A 21,839-nucleotide genomic window follows, 5' to 3' on the forward strand; every position below is an offset into this window, starting at 1 on the left:
TGTCCACCTCTGATCGTTTTCAGGTGTGATCTTGTACTTTCTGTTTGGAAGAGAACTGATTAGGGCTGCAGGGGGAAATCGAATAGGCAATATATTGTGATATTCTCTTTGACGATACTTAAAATTCAAATGAATTTTATTTAAATAGCCCCTTTCATGAAAAAAAACAGCTCAAGGTAAAATACTGTATCCAAATAGGGGATCTACTAAAAGCTGAGTGAAATAAATGTGTTTCTTATTAAAAACCTCGACAGTGGAGGAGGCCCTCACATCCTCAGACAGGCTGATCCACAGACGAGGCCCACAGTATCTTAATGAAGCCTCGCCGAGGATTTTTGTTCTGACTCTATAGAGCTTCTGCCGGCCCACACCTGAGGACCTAACGGCACTGGGAGGTTCATAAACTAGAAGCAAGTTCACAAACTAGACCAAGACCATAAACACTCTTATAAACTATTAAAGGAATCTTAAAATCAATCCTAAAGCTGATAGGGAGGCGGTGCAGAGATTCTAAGATGGGTGTAATGTTCTCCCTCTTCCTGGTTCTTGTTAAAAAGGAGAGCCGAGTTTTGGACAAAAGTGTGGTTTTCTTTAAATCAGAAAGAAGCACATTACAGTAATCATGAGTAAGCATGAATTAAGATGTCCGCACTGGCTCTAGAGAGAAAGGGTCTAACTTAAGAACTGCAGCTTGATCTGCATCTAAGATCACACCGAGCTTCCTTACTGTGTCACAAACATTCGTACTGTTGGTTGTCAGATAAACTCTGACCCTTTCTCTCTCAGCTTCAGAACCGATAACTCAGTTTTGTCTTCATTTAACTGCAGGAAGTTCTCTTCCATCTACATTTTAACATCTGAAATACAGTTTAAAAGGCTGTTCATGAAAAAGTGTGGGGCCCAGGATGGAGCCTTGAGGCACCCCACATGTCAGTTTGAGCCTTTCAGATGAAAAATCGTTTAATTTAAGAATAAAATCTCTGTCTGTGAGGTAGGATTTAATTCCCACCATGCTGTTGAGTCAGTTTGAAAGGATAGAGTGGTCGTCTCTGTAAAATGCTGCACTCAGGTCCAGTAAAACTAAAACTGATACTTTTTTTATGTCAGTATTGGACCTAAAATCATTTAAGGCCCTGTCAAGTGCCATCTCTGTTAAGTGGTGAGGTCTAAAACCAGGCTAAAACTTTTCTGAAATGTTATTTTCATTAATAAAATCATTTGGTGGAGTAAAAACAAGCTTTTCTAAAATTTGACTTAAAATTAAGAGAACAGGTTTTGGTTTTCATTTGGGAAATCACCTGTTGGAGCGTTGGAGCAACAAAACGTATGAATTGGTGGCTCGTGAAGAATCAGTTTCAAAATAAAAGCAAAAAATATTGTATGTCCAAACCTTTTACAAAAGGATCTGACTTAGTGAGGTAACAATCAGCCTCATATTCTTTGAGCTATTATAAAAATATGCAAATTAGGTATTAAATCAAGATTTTATTGCAATGGGCTGCTTTTCATTTCTTCACATAGAAAACAAATCTAAACATATAAATAGATTTTTACCAAAATTACTGTTAATTTGTCCGTTACTTGCATGTTTCATTCACAGTTAGCTTGTTGTAGATAGCATGTCTCGTCTGGTTCTGCCTCTCTTGAACTCAGTCAGAATAGCCACATTGTCTTAGCGCATCAGGCAGACACGGACAATTGGGTCAAATCAAGATCTGCTTAAAGTGAACAAAGTGAAGCTCGCTAGCTCAATACAGATGAGCTAGCTAGTTCATCGCTAGTATGCTACAGTGAATCTTGCTAGCATGCTACAATGGAGCTTGCTAGCATGCTACAGTGGAGCTTGCTAGCATGCTACAATGGAGCTTGCTAGTATGCTACATTGAATCTTGCTAGCATGCTACAATAAAGCTTGCTAGTGTGCTACAGTGGACCTCGCTAGCATGCAACAACGGATCTTGCTAGGATGCTAAAGTGGAGCTCGCTAGTATCCTACAGTGGAGCTTGCTAGCATGCTACAGTCGAACCCGCTAGTATTCTACAGAGGATCTCGCTAGTATGCTACAGTGGATCTTGCTAGCATGCTAGAATGGAGCTCACTCGTATGCTACAGTGGAGCTCGCTAGTATGCTACAGTGGATCTTGCTAGCATGCTACAGTGGAGCTTTCTAGCATGCTACAATGCAGCTCGCTAGTATGCTACATTGGATTTGCTAGCATGCTACAGTGGAGCTTGCTAGCATGCTACAGTGGAGCTCGCTAGTATGCTACAGTTGAGGACACTAGCATGCCACAGAAAAGCTTGCTAGCTTGCTACAGCGGAGCTTACTAGCACGCCAGGCATCTAGCTACCGTAGCAACCTATCTCACTGAATCCCCATTTAAGTTAATGTAGGCAAACACAGGTGGGACCACCACAGACCACACAAACCCAATTGGGACCACATTGTCTGAACACCTTTAATCCATATGGGCCCGCTGGACTTTCATCAGTGAGTGGTTCTACAGAACTGCTTTTAAAATGAACACAAGCCTCACTTGTGTGAAGCAAGCGGGGTACAGTTTACTTTCTAATATTTAATAAAGAAGGTGGGGTCATTTTCTGTTGGGCTGACACGTGTTGGTTGATCTTTGACGATCCAGAGCTGTTCCTACACAGCTTCTCTCCTGTGGAGTTTTAGCGTAAAAATCTGGGCTTAACAGGTAAAGAATGAGTACCATAAGACACACTAAGTACACAATATTTTTAATTACATGGCACAATTTACAGAACACAAGTTTAAGTGAGGAGCATGCTGAAGATTCAGTTGCTTCTTTTTTTCTCGTCTTTGTAGATAATCTAGAAAGATTTGATTTACTTTCTGTACACGGTAAACAGCAGAAACGTTGCTCATTTAACATTCTGTTTGCAATACGGATCAACTAATCACTATGGCTCCGGTGGACTTGTTTTTTTTTTGTTTTAAAGAAAAAAGAAAACACCGCACAACAGGAAATCACAGAGTTTGAAGCGCACAACTAACCCTTCATTGTAACTACTAAAATAGATCTCTGCAGTAAAAACAAACTGCTCCCTTGTTGAAATCTGATTTTTTTATGTTTGCAGTTATCAGGAAAGCACTTTTTGTCCAGCAGAGCTCGTCTGACTCTTTCAAAGACCCGGGGTGTCAGGGGTTTGTTTGATGGGCGGCCTTCTCCCAGAACACAACACAGGCTGGTGGGAAACACATTTGCACTGCTGGTGTTTTCCACCAAATCCAATTCAATTACTTGACATTCCTTTATCTAGATTGTCTCTACATCTTCTTACCGTAAGATGGTTATTTTGGAGAAACCCTGTTAACTAAAGCTGTTGGTGGACAGAACGCCAGCTTTATGAAGGGAGCTCCCACGTTAGTTGCATAGTTGAATATGGGTCTCTGGTACATGCTAATCACCTGTGCTAACTTAAAAAAACTGATGACAACTAGCAAAAAGCACATTCTGAACCACAGCCTTTAAACTCCTATATTTACATGTATTCAAAGTAAAGCTTTCAAAACACTCTTTGCATATTTGGATCATGATTTTTATTCCATACAGAATGAGCACAGCAACTGTACACAGTATCTACAGCGTCTGTCAGTGCTGGGGAAGCTGTACATTCCACACTCATGTCGTCTTACGTCACGTCACTTTGTTATACAGGAGGAAGAACGCACAGAAAATAGCTGAACTGGAAAAGAACGCACGGTTGTCTCTGTGGCTCCATACAAAAACGTGTCCTCGTGAGGGTCTCCGCTGCCCACATAAATTATTCACAGCTATCTTACAGTCGCTTCTTCCAAAGCTAAGTGCTTAGGGGGGGTTCCTTGACCCCGTGGCTCACCGGGCCTCTATGTCTTTGTGGACCGGTCTGTCTCTGATGTCGGTAGCCAGAGGAGTAGTCCGTCTGGGGGAGCCGGGTCGTGCTCCCAGTGAGGGGATGAGAGGGGGCGGGGCACTCAACGAGGCAGTGGGCGGGGTTTTGTTTAGTAAACTGTTCTGATGGGCAGATGCTGCAGCGGCGGCGGCGACTGCCGCAGCGGAGGGGCTCACCCGTGAATAGTGCATGCCTGGCAGTCCGGGGGCCATGAGGGCCTGAGCGGGGTGGGACAGGTGTCCCTCCAGAGCAGGGTGATGCATCGGGGGGTGCAGACGAGCGTGCTCGTAGTCCTCTCGGAGCATGTTGAGCCGCTCCCGTTCCTCCAGCTGGGCGCGCTCCTGCTCCCTCCTGCTCTCCAGCACCAGAGGGTGCTCGCGGTTGAAGTCGTGAGGCTCCCGCTCCCTGTAAGATCGCTCCGCCTCATAGAGGCGTGGCGCTGCCAGGCGGTGCAGAGGGTCGTTCCTCAGCAGGAGGTCCCTGGCCAGAGGGTCCCGTCTGTGTATGTCCAGGCCTCTGTAGGGGTCCCTCATGGGGTCCCAGTGAAAGGCGGGGTAGGGAAAGCGTTCGGCCCCTGGGATGGGGCTGATCCCCATGAAGGGGGCCACAACGCGAGTTCTCTCCAGACTGCTGATGCTGTTGATGGGATGGACTCCAGCCACCCCCATGGGCAAGGACAGGGATGAAGGAGGGTGGAGGGTCGGAGCAGGGGGCGCCTGTGGGGGGTGCTCGCTTTGCCTTTCCCCGGCTCCGTCCAGCTCCTCCTTCCTCTCCTCCTTCACCTTCACCTCGCTGTTCTTCTTCTGAGGCTCATACGGCAGCTCTAGCTTCTTCTCCAGGACCTCCCTGCCCAGGCCCCCGCTGGGGCGGTCCAGACTGGTCTGCCGGATGTACGGCGACGTCGTTCCCCGGCTGGGCACTTTTTCCTCAGACATTCGACCATCGTGAATCACAGGAGTGTCCTTCTCGCCGTGCTGGCTGTCTTTGAGCTTGTGATCGTCTGTGCCAGCGTCTTTCCAGGAGTCGGCGTGTTCCCTCTCCCTGTCTTTGGACTTGTTCTCCTTGTCCCTCTGAGGGTCTCCAGAGACAGGAGGTAGGTGGTTCCGGTGATGCTCTGGGGGGCGGTTGTGTCCAAGTAGATTGATAGGGTTGACAGGGATCGGGGATGGATGGCTTGAATGGCGCTTTTCCACAGACTCCCTATGAGAAAAATGAAGGTTCCCCACATTACTCCTCAGATTCACAGGTAGAAATAATAAGAAAAATGGTTTAGAAATCTCCACACACCTGTCCTTGTCTTCTTTACTGACCAGCGGCTCCCGTTTGTCAGTGTCTCGGTCCCTCTCATGAGAGCTGACAGAAGCGCTCCTCTCAGAGTCTCCAGGTTTCAGCCAGGGGGGTGGGGTTGGAAAGGAAGGCGGAGTGCGGTGCAGGCGGTTCCACGGTTCCTGGTGGCTGCTGTTACTGCTGCCGTTGAAGTGCTGCGGTGCGTTGGGGCCGTCTTTATGGCCGAACACCGAGTTGGCCGCTGTTAGGGATTCAACACGCGGAAAAGACATGGCAGGACCCAAGTTAAATGAGTATCTCCACAATGTGTCTCTCTACGTAACAGACTGGAGGGGCTGGGATCTGATCACCTGAACCAGATCTCAGTTCATCTGAGTGTTTAAAGTCCCTCTCCTATCACCATCTCATCTACTTCTAAAGCATTCTTAGTGGTCTTTTAATTGTTATTATGCCGCTTTTATCTCAAATAAAAAAAAGCCTTTGTTGGTTTCTAGGGGATAGTTTCTGCAGAGCGGCAGGAGTTCAGTAGAAATTCACCTCTGAGTTGTGGGCAGGACTGTTGTGTGGAGTAAGCTCCTCTGATAGCTTACAGACCCTTTACACCCCAACCTAACATGATCAATATCAGATCTATCCAGCCATACGGTTCTGATCCAGATTCCAGTTCAGAGGAAAACAAAGACTTAGACAAAGATCTATTTATCTGTATCAGAATGGAGCGGAGCAGGAAGCTTGTGTCCGCCCAGAGTATCTTCTACGTCACAAATACAATCTTTTCAAACATGTTTCCACCTGCTCTTGATTCACAATAATTTAATTAAAAATACATTAAAATATTTAATTAAGAAATACCATTTTGAGCTTAATTTTCTCTATATTCTACCTCCATCAGACAAGAACATGTTACAGAGCCTATACCATGAAAAAACAACTTTTTGAGTTTTACCTGTATAATATTGTTCTTCCTCACTATAAAGAACCCCAAGGCCGTATTTTGATCCATTAATGCATTCCTGAATTTTCTTCTAAAATCCTGCGCTCTGAGTACCAGCCCCTCCCATACCCAGTTCTCACGAGCTGATGTCACAAAGTGAGACTGCCCCTTTCAGGAAGAGTATGCTCTGACAGCTCCGCCCCCAGTCTAACACAAACACCCAATTTCTTCACTGAGCTAGTGGTGATCAGAAAAAACTTTCACTTTAGATGCAGAATATCTTCCAGTGGTGTCCTGTCTCCTTTAACACTAAAGACATGGTTTTCATTAGAGTGGGTCTTTAGCCAGCAGTCTCATCCATGAGGCTGAAACTCACTTAGTGCTGGATTTCCAAGTCCCCCAAAGGCTGAAGAACTGAGTGACCCCAGACCCCCGAAAGAGGACGGCCTGCTGAAAGGTTCTGGAAGACACAACGGAGTCATGGATCCAGCTGCATGCAGACAACATTGTAAAGCTGACAGGAAGTGAAAAGTCCTTTTACCTAAGTGTGACGGTGGGGTGAGGAAGTTCCCGGGGTGGTGGGGCGGATGGCTGAAAGGAGCTGCTGACGGGTGGGTGGGACCTGTGGAGGTGAACACGTTCAGAAGATCTGAAGCTGATTCACACTAAGGTCAGAGCTTCAGTGTTTATGTTCTTTGATTTACTGTAACTTTTCAACCGATAAGACAATAATTCCAGCAGATTCTGAAGGAGAAAAGCGGCATCACTTTGTTATTGGATCTCATTTGAGTTTAGGCATGAAAGTCATGCTGTAGTTTTCCTGTTCCTCCATGTGAGTGACAGACATCAGGCGTGTGCGTTATGGTGAGGCTGGTTAAAGCTCCAGGTCTGCAGGACACTGACCTGCAGCAGAGAAGAGCGTGGCAGGCCGCGCCAAGTCACTAGGGTGATGAATGGCGCCGAAGAGGTTGGGGCCCGGAGGTCGACCCAGGAACTCTGGTTTGAGCCCAAAGTCGAGCTTATGAGGGTCAGCCTGCATCTGCTGCTGGAAGACGCCAAAGGAGCACAAAGAAACACGTGAAAAAGCTTTTTACAAACAACGGGAACATCACTGGCCGTCTGAAAAAGTCACTCTAAAGCATAAACATCTCCATCGCCTTCACTGCGTAACAATGCAGAATCTAAACTGCATCCCTACCCCTCAGGCTCCACCTGTAGGGGCATTTAAAGCTGTAGTGGTATCTGAAGGGTTTTTAAGGAGGAGCTATAGGGAGTCAGGGCATTGCCACAGTGCAGTTACACATTTCTTCATGTGGGTGTGCTCTGAAGCACACAAGTTTACATTTAAATGTAAAAATGTAATAATCAGCTCTGTATTTTCCTATGCACTAATGGAGATGACCAGTGACCATTTATGACGTCATCAAGCGGTAGTCATGTACAAATTTGAAGACACCATGTCTTCCACATGCGGGGACAGGAAGAAGCTGTATGGGCGGGAAAGCCATTCAGATTCAGCCAAAGTGTTTTTCTGTCATCAGACTGATGTAAGATTGTACCCTAATTCACTCTAGAGCTGCCACAAACGACTATTTTAATAGTCGACTAAAAATAAAGACAATGAAGATGATAGTTTATTAAACTGCAGCTTCTGCCCTTCATTAGTTTCTGGGATTAAAACAAGATTACATCAAATGAGAGATAAGGAATATACTTTACATCAAACTCGTTTTGACAGGTGACCTTTGACCCTACACCATCCATCAAACTCGTTTTGACAGGTGACCTTTGACCCTACACCATCCATCAAACTCGTTTTGATAGGTGCCCCGCCCCTCAAGATGATGTAACAATTTAATATTAGTTTTATATATGAAGGATATATAGGGTCAAAGGTCACCTGTCAGAATGAGTTTGAGTGAAAGTATATTCCTGATCTCTCTAATGATGTCAGCCTCTGAAACAAGGAACTATTTTTCACTGAAGATAAAGTTTTGGTCTCAATCACTCAAATAATAATAATTGACATTATTTGGTGCTGGACACTCACAACTTTTTTCAGCTTTACTACACTCTGACTCCATTTAATATAAAGAAATGACTAATTGACTAATAAATTAGTCGTTGACTATTTTAATAGCCGATTAGTCGACTAATCGTGGCAGCCCTAATTCACTCTTAATCACCATACTGTACACTAACTATACTTTAAAGTACTTTAACTGTACTCTAACCCTACGTAATGAATTAAATATGCATAAAACAAAACTTAAAAAATGTAAATGTTAACCAATTTTTCCAAAAGAAAAAATGTGAAAAAACCAAAACACTTTAAAATGATAAAAACCTTTGCCTGTTAACCTTTGATATACACTGTTCATGGCTCCTTTATCACTGATGTTACATTCTACTATTAACCTGCAGAAGGTGAAATCCACAAAGCAGAATTACAGATGTTTTAGGGGGTAAAACTCCTCACACGCACTTTGTATACTTTTCTCTGACAGACATGAACATTTTCACACTTTTCTCTTCATATCTTGGTAGAAAGTCCAGTTTTATAGAATTCAAACACAGATCTGATTCTGATCCCAGTTTGATGTAGAGTTAGAAAACCGAACGCATTTTTTATAGAAGATGGAACACTGAGGAGATTGACTGACAACAGCCAATCAGGGAGCAGAACACAATTCACTGTTATGAGAAAAAGAAGGATGCAAATCCTGACACCTGCTGGTGAAACTGTGGTACAGAACGTGGAACTCATACACACATTTTCTGGTCTTGTCCAAAGATCAGCTCTTTTTAGAAGGTGTTCAAACAGCCACTAGCTAGAGAACCACACTTGGCCTTGTTGGGGATACTACCAGATGATGGGAATAATAAAAAATACCTTTATAGAATTTTATTAACAGCAGCACTGTTGTGCATTGCATTACCATAAAGTGGTTAGACCCTGATCCACCTACATACAACACCTGGATTGTGAAAGTGAGAGAAATTTATCAGATGGAGGAAATAACACACTTTCTAAGGATTCAAAGAGATGGCGTCCCATTGTGGTTTTATTGTTCCAATAAGTTGTGCATAGTGTTTTTTAATTGTTATTATTGCTTTCTTACTTTTTATTATTTGTATCTCATTTTGTGTTTACTTGTTATTTTGTTTGGTACTTCTACACCTGTTCTATATTTGCAAATTACATGGTGAACCTGTACATGGTCCTCTATAGACATATTACTTTTTTTTTTACAGTTTTCCATTATATTGTACAATTCAAACTGTGTCATAACTTTAGTAAAACTCAATAAAAATTAAGTGAAAAAAAAGAAAAAGAAGGACGAAAAACTTGTACTGAAAGAAAAATGTGTGAATAATATAATATAATATTAAATGTGTGAGGAACCTCCAAAAACAAAACTAGAACGCTCTGATGTCTTTTTGTACAGAAATATAACCCCCAAAATATGGATGATGGACTAAAACCCCACAGTGTGAGGTGGAAGGTCATCTGATGGGGAACATTCCAGCACAGGAAGTGCTGTGAACATCTCATCCGAACTACATGTCTGTTGGATTGTAATGTGTTAGTTGTGTGTTCTTCCAGTCACTGCGAGAGCAGTGGAACACAGCACCAATTTCAGTTGTTTGGAGGCGTCACTTTCAAAAATGGAAAAATATTATTTTTGGAAACAGAAATGGCTCTTAATGACAACTGAATACTGAGCGTTTGCTTTGTTGTGCAGCTAAATCGTTATTACTTTAAGGATCTGCAAACGCTGCACAAAGTCAGCCTGAATGTGGCAGCTTAAAGCAGTTTGAGGTCAGACGAGTCCTCACCTTCACTTTCTGCTGATGGTGGTAGATCTGCCAGGCGATGTGCACGTGCATGGCGCACCACTTTCCTGGCTTCTGGAACCATGAAACAAAAGTAGAATCACTTTATCCTGGAGCACCACAGACTGGAGAGCTGACACTGAGGGTCTTCTTAATATGACTTCATCAACAGACAGAAAATGAGTTTAGACTTCAGACAAGAGTAATCAAATGGAAATCTGCGTTTATAAAAACTGATTCAAACTATCAGGAAGTCGTTTTAAAGAAGTTTTTATGTAAAAATGTGTGTTTTCATCTAACTAAGATTTAACATTTGCCTGAAATTCATATTTTAATGAGAGATTCATTTACAGAAACATTAACCCTTTAACACCTGAGGCATCGCCTGTGATGCTAAAACACAACATTTTTAACACACTGTAACTTTTCAACCGTTAACACGATCAACATGATTCCAGTAGATTCATTATTATTTGAAAAGTTACAGCAAATCAAAGAACATAAACACTGGAGCTCCAGTATTTAAGCGTTAATTGAAGGCTAGCTCTGAAGCTACGATCACACCGCCATCGGAAACCTGCGTTTATTTCCAAGGAAACATTTGCTGAAATGCGTTCAAAACTCATATTCGTCCACCACTATGCACATTTTTAAGGCACTATTTGAGCTCTACTTACAAAACGCGTCCATTGAACATGTTGAAACTTGAATTATTTGCATTGAAATTCCCTTTTCTCAGCTTCAGAATCCACTGGAACTGCATTCATTGTGTAGTTTGAAGAACGTGTGTAATTTTACTGTCGCCGGAGATTTCCTCGATGTTAAAGGGTTAATAATAGCTATAGAGAAGGGCTGTCAGAAGAAGACTCTTCTGTCAGTGAATAATATCTAAGTTTTCCAGTAGTTTTAGTTCAGTTTAAGTGTTGATCACGTGAACTACAGCTGAGATGGACTATGAAGGAAATGTAACCACTGAACACCAACAGTGACCACTGACAGTGTTTTTGAACTGGACTGAGTGAGTGTGATGTCACTCATAGAAAATGGTTTACTTCTGGCTCCAACAAAATAAAGTCAATTCAGTCGCCAGTAAACAGGGATTGGTCAGTATTTCTATGGCAACCGCTGTTGCCAATCAGGAGTGAGCTTGTTGGAAGGCCACACCCCTTCCACTTGAAAATTGGTGAATCTGTCAATCAAATGTTTCAAACGCTGGACGTGGGGCAGTAGGCACCACCTATATTTGTCGAGGCATCTGATTGGTCGATTAATAACTTGAATAACTTGACTACAGAAACAATGTGAAAAAAAGAGGATTATTAAGAACTTGTTAAAGAAAAAGTGTGTTTGTTCTGAGCAACAGCTGTTTATTTCTCTACAGAAGTCTCAGTCCAGTTCTGATATACAGTCAATGGTTCTGTCCAAACAAACCTCAAAAGATGTTCTCAGCTAGATGTGGTCTAACTTTAATAAGAAGACATGAATTCCTTTAGGATGAAGGTTTTTATGGAATGGCAGCAGGACATGAAGGCCTGAGAACACTCACCCTCAGAATGGGTCGAAACGGATCCGTTAGCTGCAGGGGAGAGCGGCGTGTTAGCTTCACCAGTTTATTATGTGTCAATCAAAAAGCTGAATAACAGCCCTCCATGTCGTTCTCTTTTGTCATTAAATTGGTAGCATGAGTTAGAGCAGAAGCATGTGAAGAGTAGGTTTTACCCTGGGGTCTTTCTGTAAGAAGGTGTGAGGGACGGCTCCAGGTCTGGTGGACACATCCAGAGGGTTGGAGGTCTAAGACACATCAGCAGACACCAGTCAAATCCAGGTTCTCGGGAAGAACTGGCTTGCCGTAGGTGTGTGTTGGCGTCTTACCTTTGGCTGGAAGGCGCCCTGCAGAGAGCTGAAAGGCCCCGTCGGGGGGATGACGGGGGGAAGGCCGGACATGGCAGGTGGGTAGGTGTGGAAGAGCTGAGGAGGAGCAGAGGACAGGAGGTGTTAGAGCGTCAGGCTGAAGGAAGCAGGACACTGCAGAGACTCCATCAGAGGAAGACTCTCTGAATGCAGGAAGCTACAAACATGCTTCACATGTCTGACTGAAGACATGGTTTCATGACTACATTTAATGCAGATGAAATGAGTTTCTCAAAATAGCAGAGAACAATGTGTTAATGTCTGTTGCTTGGAGACTTACAAACTTAAAAACCTGTACAATGGATTTGCTAATAACTCGTTAGTGAGATAATCCAGATTAGACACTTCGTGGTATAATAATAACAGTTTTTAAACATTTAAAACAAGTCAAATGAAACCATTCCGCCTGGAAGCTTTTTCCTTTAAGTGTTCTGTCTTGAGGAAAGTATTATGTGTATTTGGATTGAAACTAAACTAAAATAAACTACATTATGGATATGAAACAAATGAGTGAGCCTAATATTTACATTTGCTTTTCCAGAAATGAGAAATGAGTCCACAAATTTACAGCAATTCAGTCAATCTAAGGGGAAATCTTTGACACAACTCTTTAAACTACAGATTTCCTGAATATTTCTTACAGCGTTGATGTTAGGTCTGAAGTAAAAGTGACTGCTTGCTAGGAGTTTTACCTAACACAACAGCAACATTAACAGCGATCAATTGAAAGTCTTGTTAATGTATGATGATGTTTTACCTCCATGGATCTGGACTCTCTCAGCTCAATTTAAGTTGCTTTATAACTTTTCAGGCTTTCTAAAGGTCAACCACATCTTAGACATTAACTGTATCTGAGAACTGGAATGAGTAACGGTGACATCATCCATAGAAAAGGGTTTACTTCCAGCTCCAACCAAACGAAGTCGACTCAATCTGCATTTTTTTTTTTTATTTACATGTTGGAGCTTCACTTCAGCCAATCAGGAGTGAGCTTGTTGGAAGGCCACACCCCTACAACTTGAAAGTGAGTTCAGGAGAATCTGTCAAACAGTTGAAACAGACGTGAGGGCCAGCAGGTACCGCCTACTTTTATTGAGGCATCTGATTGGTCAGTTTTTAACTTGAATAACTTAAATTACAGAATATCAGAATATATAAATATCAAGAAAAAAATGAGGATTGTCAAGTGACAATGTTAAAGAAATGTTTCAGAGCAAGAATAGACTTCTATAGAAGTTTATGGGATTTTGGCGTTGAGGAACCAGCAGGTACTTCCTGATGGTCAGTCCAGTTCTTCTATGCAGTCAGTGATTTCAGTTCCAGTACAGTTTGACTGTCTCAAACATGTGACGCTGTGTCTCACAGGCTAACGGGTGAAAAGGTGCGGACGCTCTGCAGCAGCCACTGATGAGCGATGAGGTTTTTGCATGAAATGTAACGCACACACACACATATACACACAGGCAAACACGTGTGAAACCAGCGTTCATGGACAGCCATGGGAAATGGGTAAGCATTACAGTGCTGTGCAGCGAGATGGTACGCAGTGGGGCAACTCACGCTGTGTCTGTAGAAGGGGTCAACTTTTGTGGGGTATTTGTCAAACTGTGGGAGAAATAAAAGAGAGCTAAATACAAAGAGGTGCAGAGGAGAAGCTGCACATACACAGAATCATGGCTGAACTCAAGCTCTCACACCAAACACCTCAGGATCCCAGCTAGGAGAATGAACTTCAGCTGCATCCCCTGGCCAGTCTGTTTTGAATTCTGCGATCATTTGAAGATCTTGTGAACTCCTGTGGGCTGAGTTTCATTTGGTTGCACGCTCAAGGCGACCATAAGACTAAACGCCGAGGCCATAAAGAGCCTTTTTATGGGCTCATTAGCTGTCAGAGGCCTCGCTGTGATGCCTTTGAGGTATCATCAGAGCCAACAGAAAGCTCTGCGGGCTCAGCCGCTCTGAGCATGTGTGTGCTGAACGCAGCTCGAGCTGCAGCTCCCGCTGACTGTGGTCGCTCCCAACAGACCGTGCCGCTTATAATGCAGAGCATTTGGCAGAAATGAAAAGACCCCAAATGGGACTAAATGATGTCATTAAATTCAGAATGAATTAGGGGCATTATGCTCGGAAAGACGGCTCTCAAGTTAGCACGCTTTGGGCAAGTTATTGCCAAATGGGAAAATAACAGCATTTCAGTCTGAAGTTTCAGAGTGTACCAGAAGAAAACACACAGGAACAGAAAGGCTTCTGGGAGAAAGAAGTGCTGTGGCAGACACACATGGTCATTGTGGAGAGTGGTCCCTGCGGCTCGCTGCGCCCCCACTCAGCCCTTTCTGGAAAATCTCTAATGCGAGGCACATGCGATGTGTGTTCAAGGACAAGCTGTTCACACTGGACTCTCGCTCCTTTGCATGTCCAGGAATTACTCACTACCAGATTTGAGTCCCTGATTGGTCAAAGTTCAGCTGGCTTAACTTTCAATGAGCGTTCCATGGCTATGCGTTTGTACGGAGTGTAAAGATGTAGCGATTCTTTGTGAATTGGTAAAAAAACGATTCAAACGTCAACATGTTCATCATTGCAGAAAGTTAAAAAAATCAGTTTGTCTCGGCCTGTGCCTACATTTAGAAAAATGCAGAGCAGATGACATTTGTCCATGCAGGCGCTCTGTGAGTGTGTGTGCACGCCTGTGTGTGCATCATCTTCATCTGTTTCCCCTTACAGCTCCTTCAGATTTAAGACTTTCACATAAGTCAGCCCCTCCAGGATTTTGTGATGTTCTATTAACGCAAATTCAAGCAAAACTAAGATTTGTTCCTCACCGTGCAACGTTACATTTTCATCCAACTTTGACCCATCTACCGTGACAGCAGTCATAGTGACGACACGGCTTCACCACTGTTTCCCTTCTGACCCCTCCCCAGGAGCCGTGCTCTTTTTTTATCAACTCTGTCGTTTTCTCTGCAAGCTGCACGTGAACGCTCATTTGCGCTGAGTGTGGGCGAGTGTGCTAATTATGTAATGTGTTTAATTGTTTATGTGTATCGAATCCTTTCTGTTAGTAGGAAAACAGATAGTTTGATGTAAGTGGCAAAAAAAACATACTTGGCCTTAAAATACCTTCAATTGTGTTGAGAAAAAAATAGAAAAAAAATCAAAATCGTGATTTCAAAACTGTGCCAAATGAGAACCCAGAAGCCGTGCGTTTGTATAGACTACACTGGAAGTGTCCACTTCAACCCACGTTTCCGCGCGCGGTGTGACCGTAGCATAAGTCACTAAGTAGAAGCCCTCAGCTCGTCTGCATACGTCACCATCATACAACTCCTCTGTGAGGAAGTGACCCCTCCCAACCCACACAAGTGTGTTCTACTTATCCTCACATTTCTGGCAGGGGTACGCACCATGGGCGGTGCTGGGGTGGGCATGATGGCGTGGGGGAAGGGCGTGAAGGTGTGCTGGTGCGTGTGCTGGTGGGTGTGTTGGTGCTGGTGTTGGTGCTGGTGCTGATGCTGGTGGAACTCGGTGCGCAGGTATGGGGGAGGGCCGAGCGAGGCTCCGCGGTCGGCGCTTTGGGAGGCCAGGAAACGTGTGTTGAGCTCCTGACGGAGAAGGTCTTGTTCTAAAGTGGGGGAACAAAGACAAGAGACCAAACATGCAGATCAGCAGCCACACGCGGGGGGTTCCTCCAGAATAAATCGGGTCAGAGTTAAATCAAAGCAGGAAATAATGAGAAAATAAGCTGAGATCTGATGCACGCCACGCTCCACTGAGGAAACAGCATCTGTTGTTTTAATGACTTCTGTGCAGCCTTTGAGAAAGAACAGATTTTAAACAATTGTTGGCTTTTCTTATCATTTCAACAAAAGCCTCCACAGAGATTCATATCTCCTCCGGAGCGATCTTATCCCTCCGGTTCTGCAGAAACACATTCCAATCTTCTCGGCATTCGCTTCTGACTTTATTGGGCTGGGACGTGGGTGGAATTATCTCTTCATAAAAACGTCATTAGTATCTTTGGAACATAATCCAGCTCACTCCATTCTGTACTGAAGATATTGATTTCTTAATCATGAATGTGTCAGAGTGAAGGTTGCTGAAGGCAGCGCGGATGTAAACAAAGACTGCTGCCTGTAAATATGCACAGATTGTGTGAGGACTCCTGCAGCTGGACAGAACTGTAGATCAGTCACAGCATCACAAGCTGAGAACTCACTAGATGACAATAAACACATCAAAAGTGAAACGTGGACAGGTCTGACTCGGGCCGATTCTTTCTCCAGTTTATTGAATGCTGACTCCTTCCATATTGTGTTGGCGTGATTCTGCAGTGTGATCACAGAGGAAAGCCTTCATCTTTGTTTTTCCAGACAACTCTTTCTCACCACTTAGGGGGTAAGGCTCCTTTTGGCTTACCTGAGTAAGCACTCCCAGCAGCAGGGTGTCCAGGTACCGGCAGGGAGCCAGACGTCAGCGGTGGAGGTGGAGGTAAAGCTGCTGGAGGAGCAAACATATTCGGGTGATGCGGATGAGGCGGAGGCTGCAAAGCAGACGGGAAGCTGTGGGGGGCGCTCTGGTTAGCCGCCAGAGGCAGGGGGTAAGTCGAGGCTGCTGCTGCCACAGGAGGAGCAGGGGGGTAATGGGGGAGGTGCTGGGGGGGAGCAGGAGGCCCGTGGAGCTTGGTGCCTGGGGTGCTGCTCCTGCTGCTGCTGTGAGACAGAGACAAGAGCGAGATGCTGATGGTTAAACCCGGCCAACGGGAGGACAGCTGTCAAAATAAACGTATGCATGGAAAAAAATATGAGTTCTTTTGCTTTAAGTAACTGTTTTGAATATGATATATCTTCTGATATTTGAGTTTTCTTGGATTTGAATCATTATTGTGAGTCAATACTTTGATTAAATACATTACTGTCAAAAAGTCACAAAACAATAATTCAACAATAGGGCTCTATTTTTAAAGTATAATAAATAAGACTTTGTTGATCCCACAACTTGTTAGCATAGATGTGTTGATAATAATGGCAATTACCGGAAACATTGTGTTGTTGCTGTAAACCAGAGGTCGGCAACCTTTAACAGTAAAAGAGCCATTTGGGCTCGTTTTTAACTAACCTAGAAGGAGTCTTATTATAAGAAATTTGGATTTGCATTCATGACCTTCTTTTTTTAATAATAAATATGAATTAAGTCTTTTTTTTTTCAGGGGGCGGCCGTGGTGCAGCGGTAGGGCAGTCATCTCCTGATCGGAAGATGGAGGGTTCGATTCCCACCTTGCCCCCCATGTGTCAAAGTGTCCTTGGGCAAGACTCTGAACCCCGAATTGCCTCTGGTGGGAGGTTGGCGCCAGTGTTCGGCAGCAGAGCCACCACCAGTGTGTGAATGTGTGAATGTGTGAATGGGTCTGTGACTGTGAAGCGCTTTGGGCCCTCGAAGGAGGGTAGAAAGGGCTATACAAGTATACACTATTTAACATTTTTTTTGGCACAAAAAAAAGCAAAAATATAAAAAGAACCTAGCATCTCTCGAAATGTGATTTTTCTTCCTTTTTTGTACATTTGACAGAAGCTCAAATAACTTCTGTTCTTTTCCCCTCTTTGTCCTCAGCAGTCTTACTCTGCTGGGTTTTGTTATTTTAGTTTGGGGTTGGATCTTGGTAGTCTTAGTTTGCAGGCTTTGTTTATTTGTTTTCTTTAGGTAGTTTTGGTTAGACAGCCATTAGCAGGAGCTGCTTCTCCATGACTTATTTTATGTTTGTCCGAGGAGCCACCATGGAGAGATAAAGGAGCCCCATGTGGATCTGGAGCCGCAGGCTGCAGACTCCTGCTGTAAACAATGCAGACCCAGAAGGGGTGACTTCATATATTAGGTTCAAAAAGTCTGTCCACACCAAAAAAGGCTGAATAAAAAAAACAAAAACAATTAAGCTTACTCAGAGAAACTGCAGCCTACTGTGGTTCTGGCTTCAGAAAAACAACGAAAAAAAAAAGTCACTATGATCAAAATACTCAAATTTCTTCTAAGCCGTCACATGGTGAGAGCTGTTTGTCTGTAGCTTCATCTACATATCTGTTTTCTACTCTATTCATTAAACTGCCGCTGTCTATGGTTTATGATGTCACTGCTGCAACAAAAAGGCTGGTGACCAATTAACTATATCAACAAAACATTAATAAAGTAATGCTAGAATTTTTTCAAAAGTCATTAATAAAACATGTAAACTGATCATTAGTGTCTGATTGTTCTCCGTTCCAGAGTCAGAACCGGATGTTCTAGGTGAATCCATGCATGTGTGGTTTGTAGAACTGATGTTTTGTCACTCGATTTATTCGTCTGTAACCTCGTGACATATTTTGGGCAGTAATGGTAAAAATTCAGTATTCAAAGCAAAAAAGAAGTCGTAATAAAATCAAAGAAAAGTCATTTTCAAAACAGTCAGGTCAATTACAAAACCAACTGTTGCATTCATGTTTTCTTTCAGTGTCAGAGAGCAGACGCTTCATTCTGACACTCATCTTACCCCGTACCGACCGGATCAGTCAACATGAGCCACATTCAATTCTCAGGACAGCATTTACTCCTTTTCTTAATGCCTCCCTGCCTCCCGGTATTACATCTGCAGAAGACACTTTTGGATGCAAATGAAGCTCAGCTGCTCAACAGAAGAGAGGCAGCATCTGTGAAACACTTCAGGTGCACCAGGAATGGGGTGAGAGGGTCAGCAGGAGTCTGGGCATGAATTAGCAAACATCTTTTGCACTGCTAGTGTGGGGTGTCGCCCATGAGCAGGCATTGTTACAGCTCCACACTTTAAGCCTTAAAGCTCATTTGCTCTTGGCCTCGGGTGCCAGGCCATGGCGGTCTGGCAGACTTGTGGAGCTGGCACGGAGCGTGCCGGCTGATGCCAAGTCCCCAGAGTCTGGGTGGAACGGTCTAGACAAGACTATGACTTCTAAAGGAAACTGTTTTAAGCTGTCTCTTGTAATCGACTAAGACTTGGAAGGTGCTCCATAGTTGGCTGGAAAAACTCGCCCAGATGTGATCCTTCTACTACAAGACAAATAACTCGTGGTGGATTCAAAGATGTAAAATTGAATTTTTAACAAGGTAATGAGGTCACAGACAAGCTGGAAATGTTAGTTTTTTTGGAGTGAAAAATGACACCTTCAGGCTAATTCTCTTTTGCTGTAACTCTACATCTATGGCACACATGTCAAGGTCAAGGCCCGTGGGCCGGATCCGGATTCTATCCGGCCCTCCAGATCATTTTATTTATTGTTATCAATGACCCGATGTTATCTTGCATTTATTTTAGAACATGTATAATTTTGACAAAATATATTTTATGGAGAGTCAAATATAGAAAGTTATTTAAAGTTTAAGTTAATTTATTCTGGAATAATATTCCTGCGCTTTTACAGTATTATACATTATTATGTTTAAAAGTTACGGTTTTAAACGTCTAAAAATTGGCATTCTGCTAGCTTTTGGGGTTTTTTTCTGCTAGCTTTTTGAACTATTTTGGCATTTACTAAGGTTTTTTAGGTTTTGGAGTTTAGCTAATATTTCAGCTACATGCTAGCTGTTTTGGCTAATTTAGGCTTTTTCAGTTTTTGAGGCTGTTTTGAAGTTTATTTTTTCAGCTACATGCTAGCTGTTTGAGCTGACCTAGGTTTTCAAAAAAGGTTTTTTAGGATAATTTGGCATTAAGCTAATATTTTAGCTAGCTATCAGCTTCAGTGTTTTCAGCTATTAGCTTCAGTGTCCTAATTCAGCTTACAGTATTCGCACTAGCATTACCACAGGTAATGCTACATATCTAGTTCATAATTATGGTAAAAAGTTACAGCTTTAAAGTTTTAAAAATGTAGTTTTAGAGTGTTGAATAAATGTTTATCCTGTGATCTATGATGTGTTTCGGATTTTGGCCAGTTGTGCGATCGAGTTTGACACCCCTGATCTTTGGAATATCAAGAATATGAGTCGGATTCAGGGGTTATTTTGAAGTGGCTGCAAACACAGAGCTGCAGTCATGTTGTGGTTTGTTAAATCCGACATCGAGGTCGCAGTGCAGTGAAGCCCTTTAATCCCACTGTTACTAATCAGTGGCACTGACACGCTGGGGAGCTTAAAGCTCTCTCTGAGGATAATTAACATACTGATCAGCCATTATAGGCACTCGGAGCTTAAGAGACCTTCTAGTGTTTTCAAGTGGAGTTTCAGAGTTCTGCACGAACAGCTCTGCATGCATGTTCGGAGCCAGAGCAGCTCCAACATCAACCCTACCTGTGGCCGTTGAGACTGATGCCGTTGTACCCAGAAAGGGAACGGGGGTGGCACCGCGATGGGGGCGGATGAGGCCCTGCCTGGTTGGAGTGCTGCTGGTGAGGGTGGTGGTTTGGCGTGGCGGGGGATGAAGGGTGTGAGTTTGGTGCAGGCAGAGGCCTGCCGTGGGACAGTGGCTCTGGCTGGTGTTGGGCCCTAGGTGGGGGGGTTATAAGAGGCTCTCTGCCCTGGGGAAGAGGCAAGGCTGCACGAGACAGAGACCTGGGCGTGGCTGGAGCCTGGACAGGACCGTTTGTCTGGGCTCGGAGTGGGGACGGGGACTGGGAGTGCTTTACAGGGGAAAGTTTGGAGGCCAATCGGGGTGGGTCGGGGGGGTCGGATGAAAGAAGTTGGGGGTCTTTGCAGCTGTCCTGGCTCCTCTCCTGACTCCTCTCTAGGCCTGACACCTTGAGGAGGCCCGGGCCGTGAGGCTCGACGCTGCCATTGGTGGAGAGCACATCGATGCCAAAATCTGAAACTGAGCACAAGAAAAACAAGAAAACAGCATTTAGAGAAATGTAGAAAATGATCAAAATGCCACAGAAAGAAGTGTAACTTAACTCTGGTGCGACTAAAAAAGATCCCAGGCTGGTGTTATAGAACAGGGGTGTAAACTCAAACGCACAAGTGTCCAAAATCCCAAACACACCTTAGGTCGTGGGCCGAACAGGATAAACATTTATTGAACACAATAAAACTACATTTTTAAAAACTTTAAAACTAACTTTTTAACATAATTATGAACTAAATATATAGCAGCATTACCTGCAATAATGCTAGTGTGAATGCTGTAAGCTGAATTTAGCCCCTGAAGATGCTAGTGCTGATAGCTGAAAATCACCAAAGCTAATAACTAAAAACCCTAAAGCTTATATCCAGCTAATATATTAGCTAAATGCCAAATTAGTCAAGAAAAAAAAACTTAGACAAAACAGCAACATGTAGCTGAAATATTAGCTAAACTCCAAAATAGTCTAAAAAATCTGTGTAAATGCCAAAATAGTCCAAAAAGCTGAAAAATGCAATTTTTTTAAACTTTAAAACGCAACTTTTAAACATAATTATGAATAATAAAAAGGCAGGAATATTATTCTAGAATAAATCAACTTAAACCTTAAATAACTTTCAGTATTTTACCCTCCATAAAAATATAAAATGATCTGGAGGGCCAGATATAATTACCCGGGGGACTGGATACGGCTCCTGGGCATTGACTTTGACGCATGACCATTCTGTATTGCAAAGGCTTCTCATTCATGTGTAAATTACCAGAAATAGGCCTTAATACACATCAAAGAAACCATCCATCCATCATCCATCATCCATCCATCCAACCATCCATCATCCATCCATCATCCATCCATCCTCCATCCATCCATCCATCCATCCATCCATCCATCATCCATCCATCCATCCATCATCCATCCATCATCCATCCATCCTCCATCCATCCATCCATCCATCCATCCATCCATCATCCATCCATCCATCATCCATCCATCCAGGACCGGGTTGCGGGGGCAGCAGTCTAAGCAAAGAAGCCCAGACTTCCCTTAAGGTCCTTTGGGGGGATCCTGAGGCGTTCATAGGCCAGCCGAGAGACATAGTCTCTCCAGTGTGTTCTGTGCTGTCCCCGGGGCCCCC

At 43.5% G+C, this 21,839-nt stretch overlaps 1 protein-coding gene across 12 annotated transcripts in view; it reads right to left on the minus strand.

The window, feature by feature from the left end:
• Nucleotides 1-2,730: 2,730 nt before the first annotated feature.
• Nucleotides 2,731-21,839, minus strand: part of auts2a (activator of transcription and developmental regulator AUTS2 a) — a 495,300-nt gene continuing 476,191 nt past the window's right edge. For 5 of the 12 annotated variants that reach the window (XM_024266744.2, XM_036215198.1, XM_024266754.2 and 2 more), the window contains 13 exons: nt 20,157-20,673; nt 16,287-16,579; nt 15,254-15,492; nt 13,431-13,475; nt 11,832-11,927; nt 11,679-11,750; nt 11,506-11,535; nt 9,963-10,034; nt 7,026-7,167; nt 6,664-6,744; nt 6,499-6,582; nt 5,189-5,441; nt 2,731-5,101 (listed from right to left, as the gene is read on the minus strand). In XM_024266744.2, the coding sequence (XP_024122512.1) occupies nt 3,865-5,101; nt 5,189-5,441; nt 6,499-6,582; nt 6,664-6,744; nt 7,026-7,167; nt 9,963-10,034; nt 11,506-11,535; nt 11,679-11,750; nt 11,832-11,927; nt 13,431-13,475; nt 15,254-15,492; nt 16,287-16,579; nt 20,157-20,673 (3,161 nt within the window). In that variant the 3' untranslated portion in view covers nt 2,731-3,864. The remainder of the gene's footprint in view (nt 5,102-5,188; nt 5,442-6,498; nt 6,583-6,663; nt 6,745-7,025; nt 7,168-9,962; nt 10,035-11,505; nt 11,536-11,678; nt 11,751-11,831; nt 11,928-13,430; nt 13,476-15,253; nt 15,493-16,286; nt 16,580-20,156; nt 20,674-21,839) is intronic. The other 7 variants (XM_024266750.2, XM_024266748.2, XM_024266749.2 and 4 more) reach the window with 7 other exon arrangements.

Source organism: Oryzias melastigma, linkage group LG14 (genome assembly GCF_002922805.2).
Source record: "Oryzias melastigma strain HK-1 linkage group LG14, ASM292280v2, whole genome shotgun sequence".
Lineage (NCBI taxonomy): Eukaryota > Metazoa > Chordata > Actinopteri > Beloniformes > Adrianichthyidae > Oryzias > Oryzias melastigma.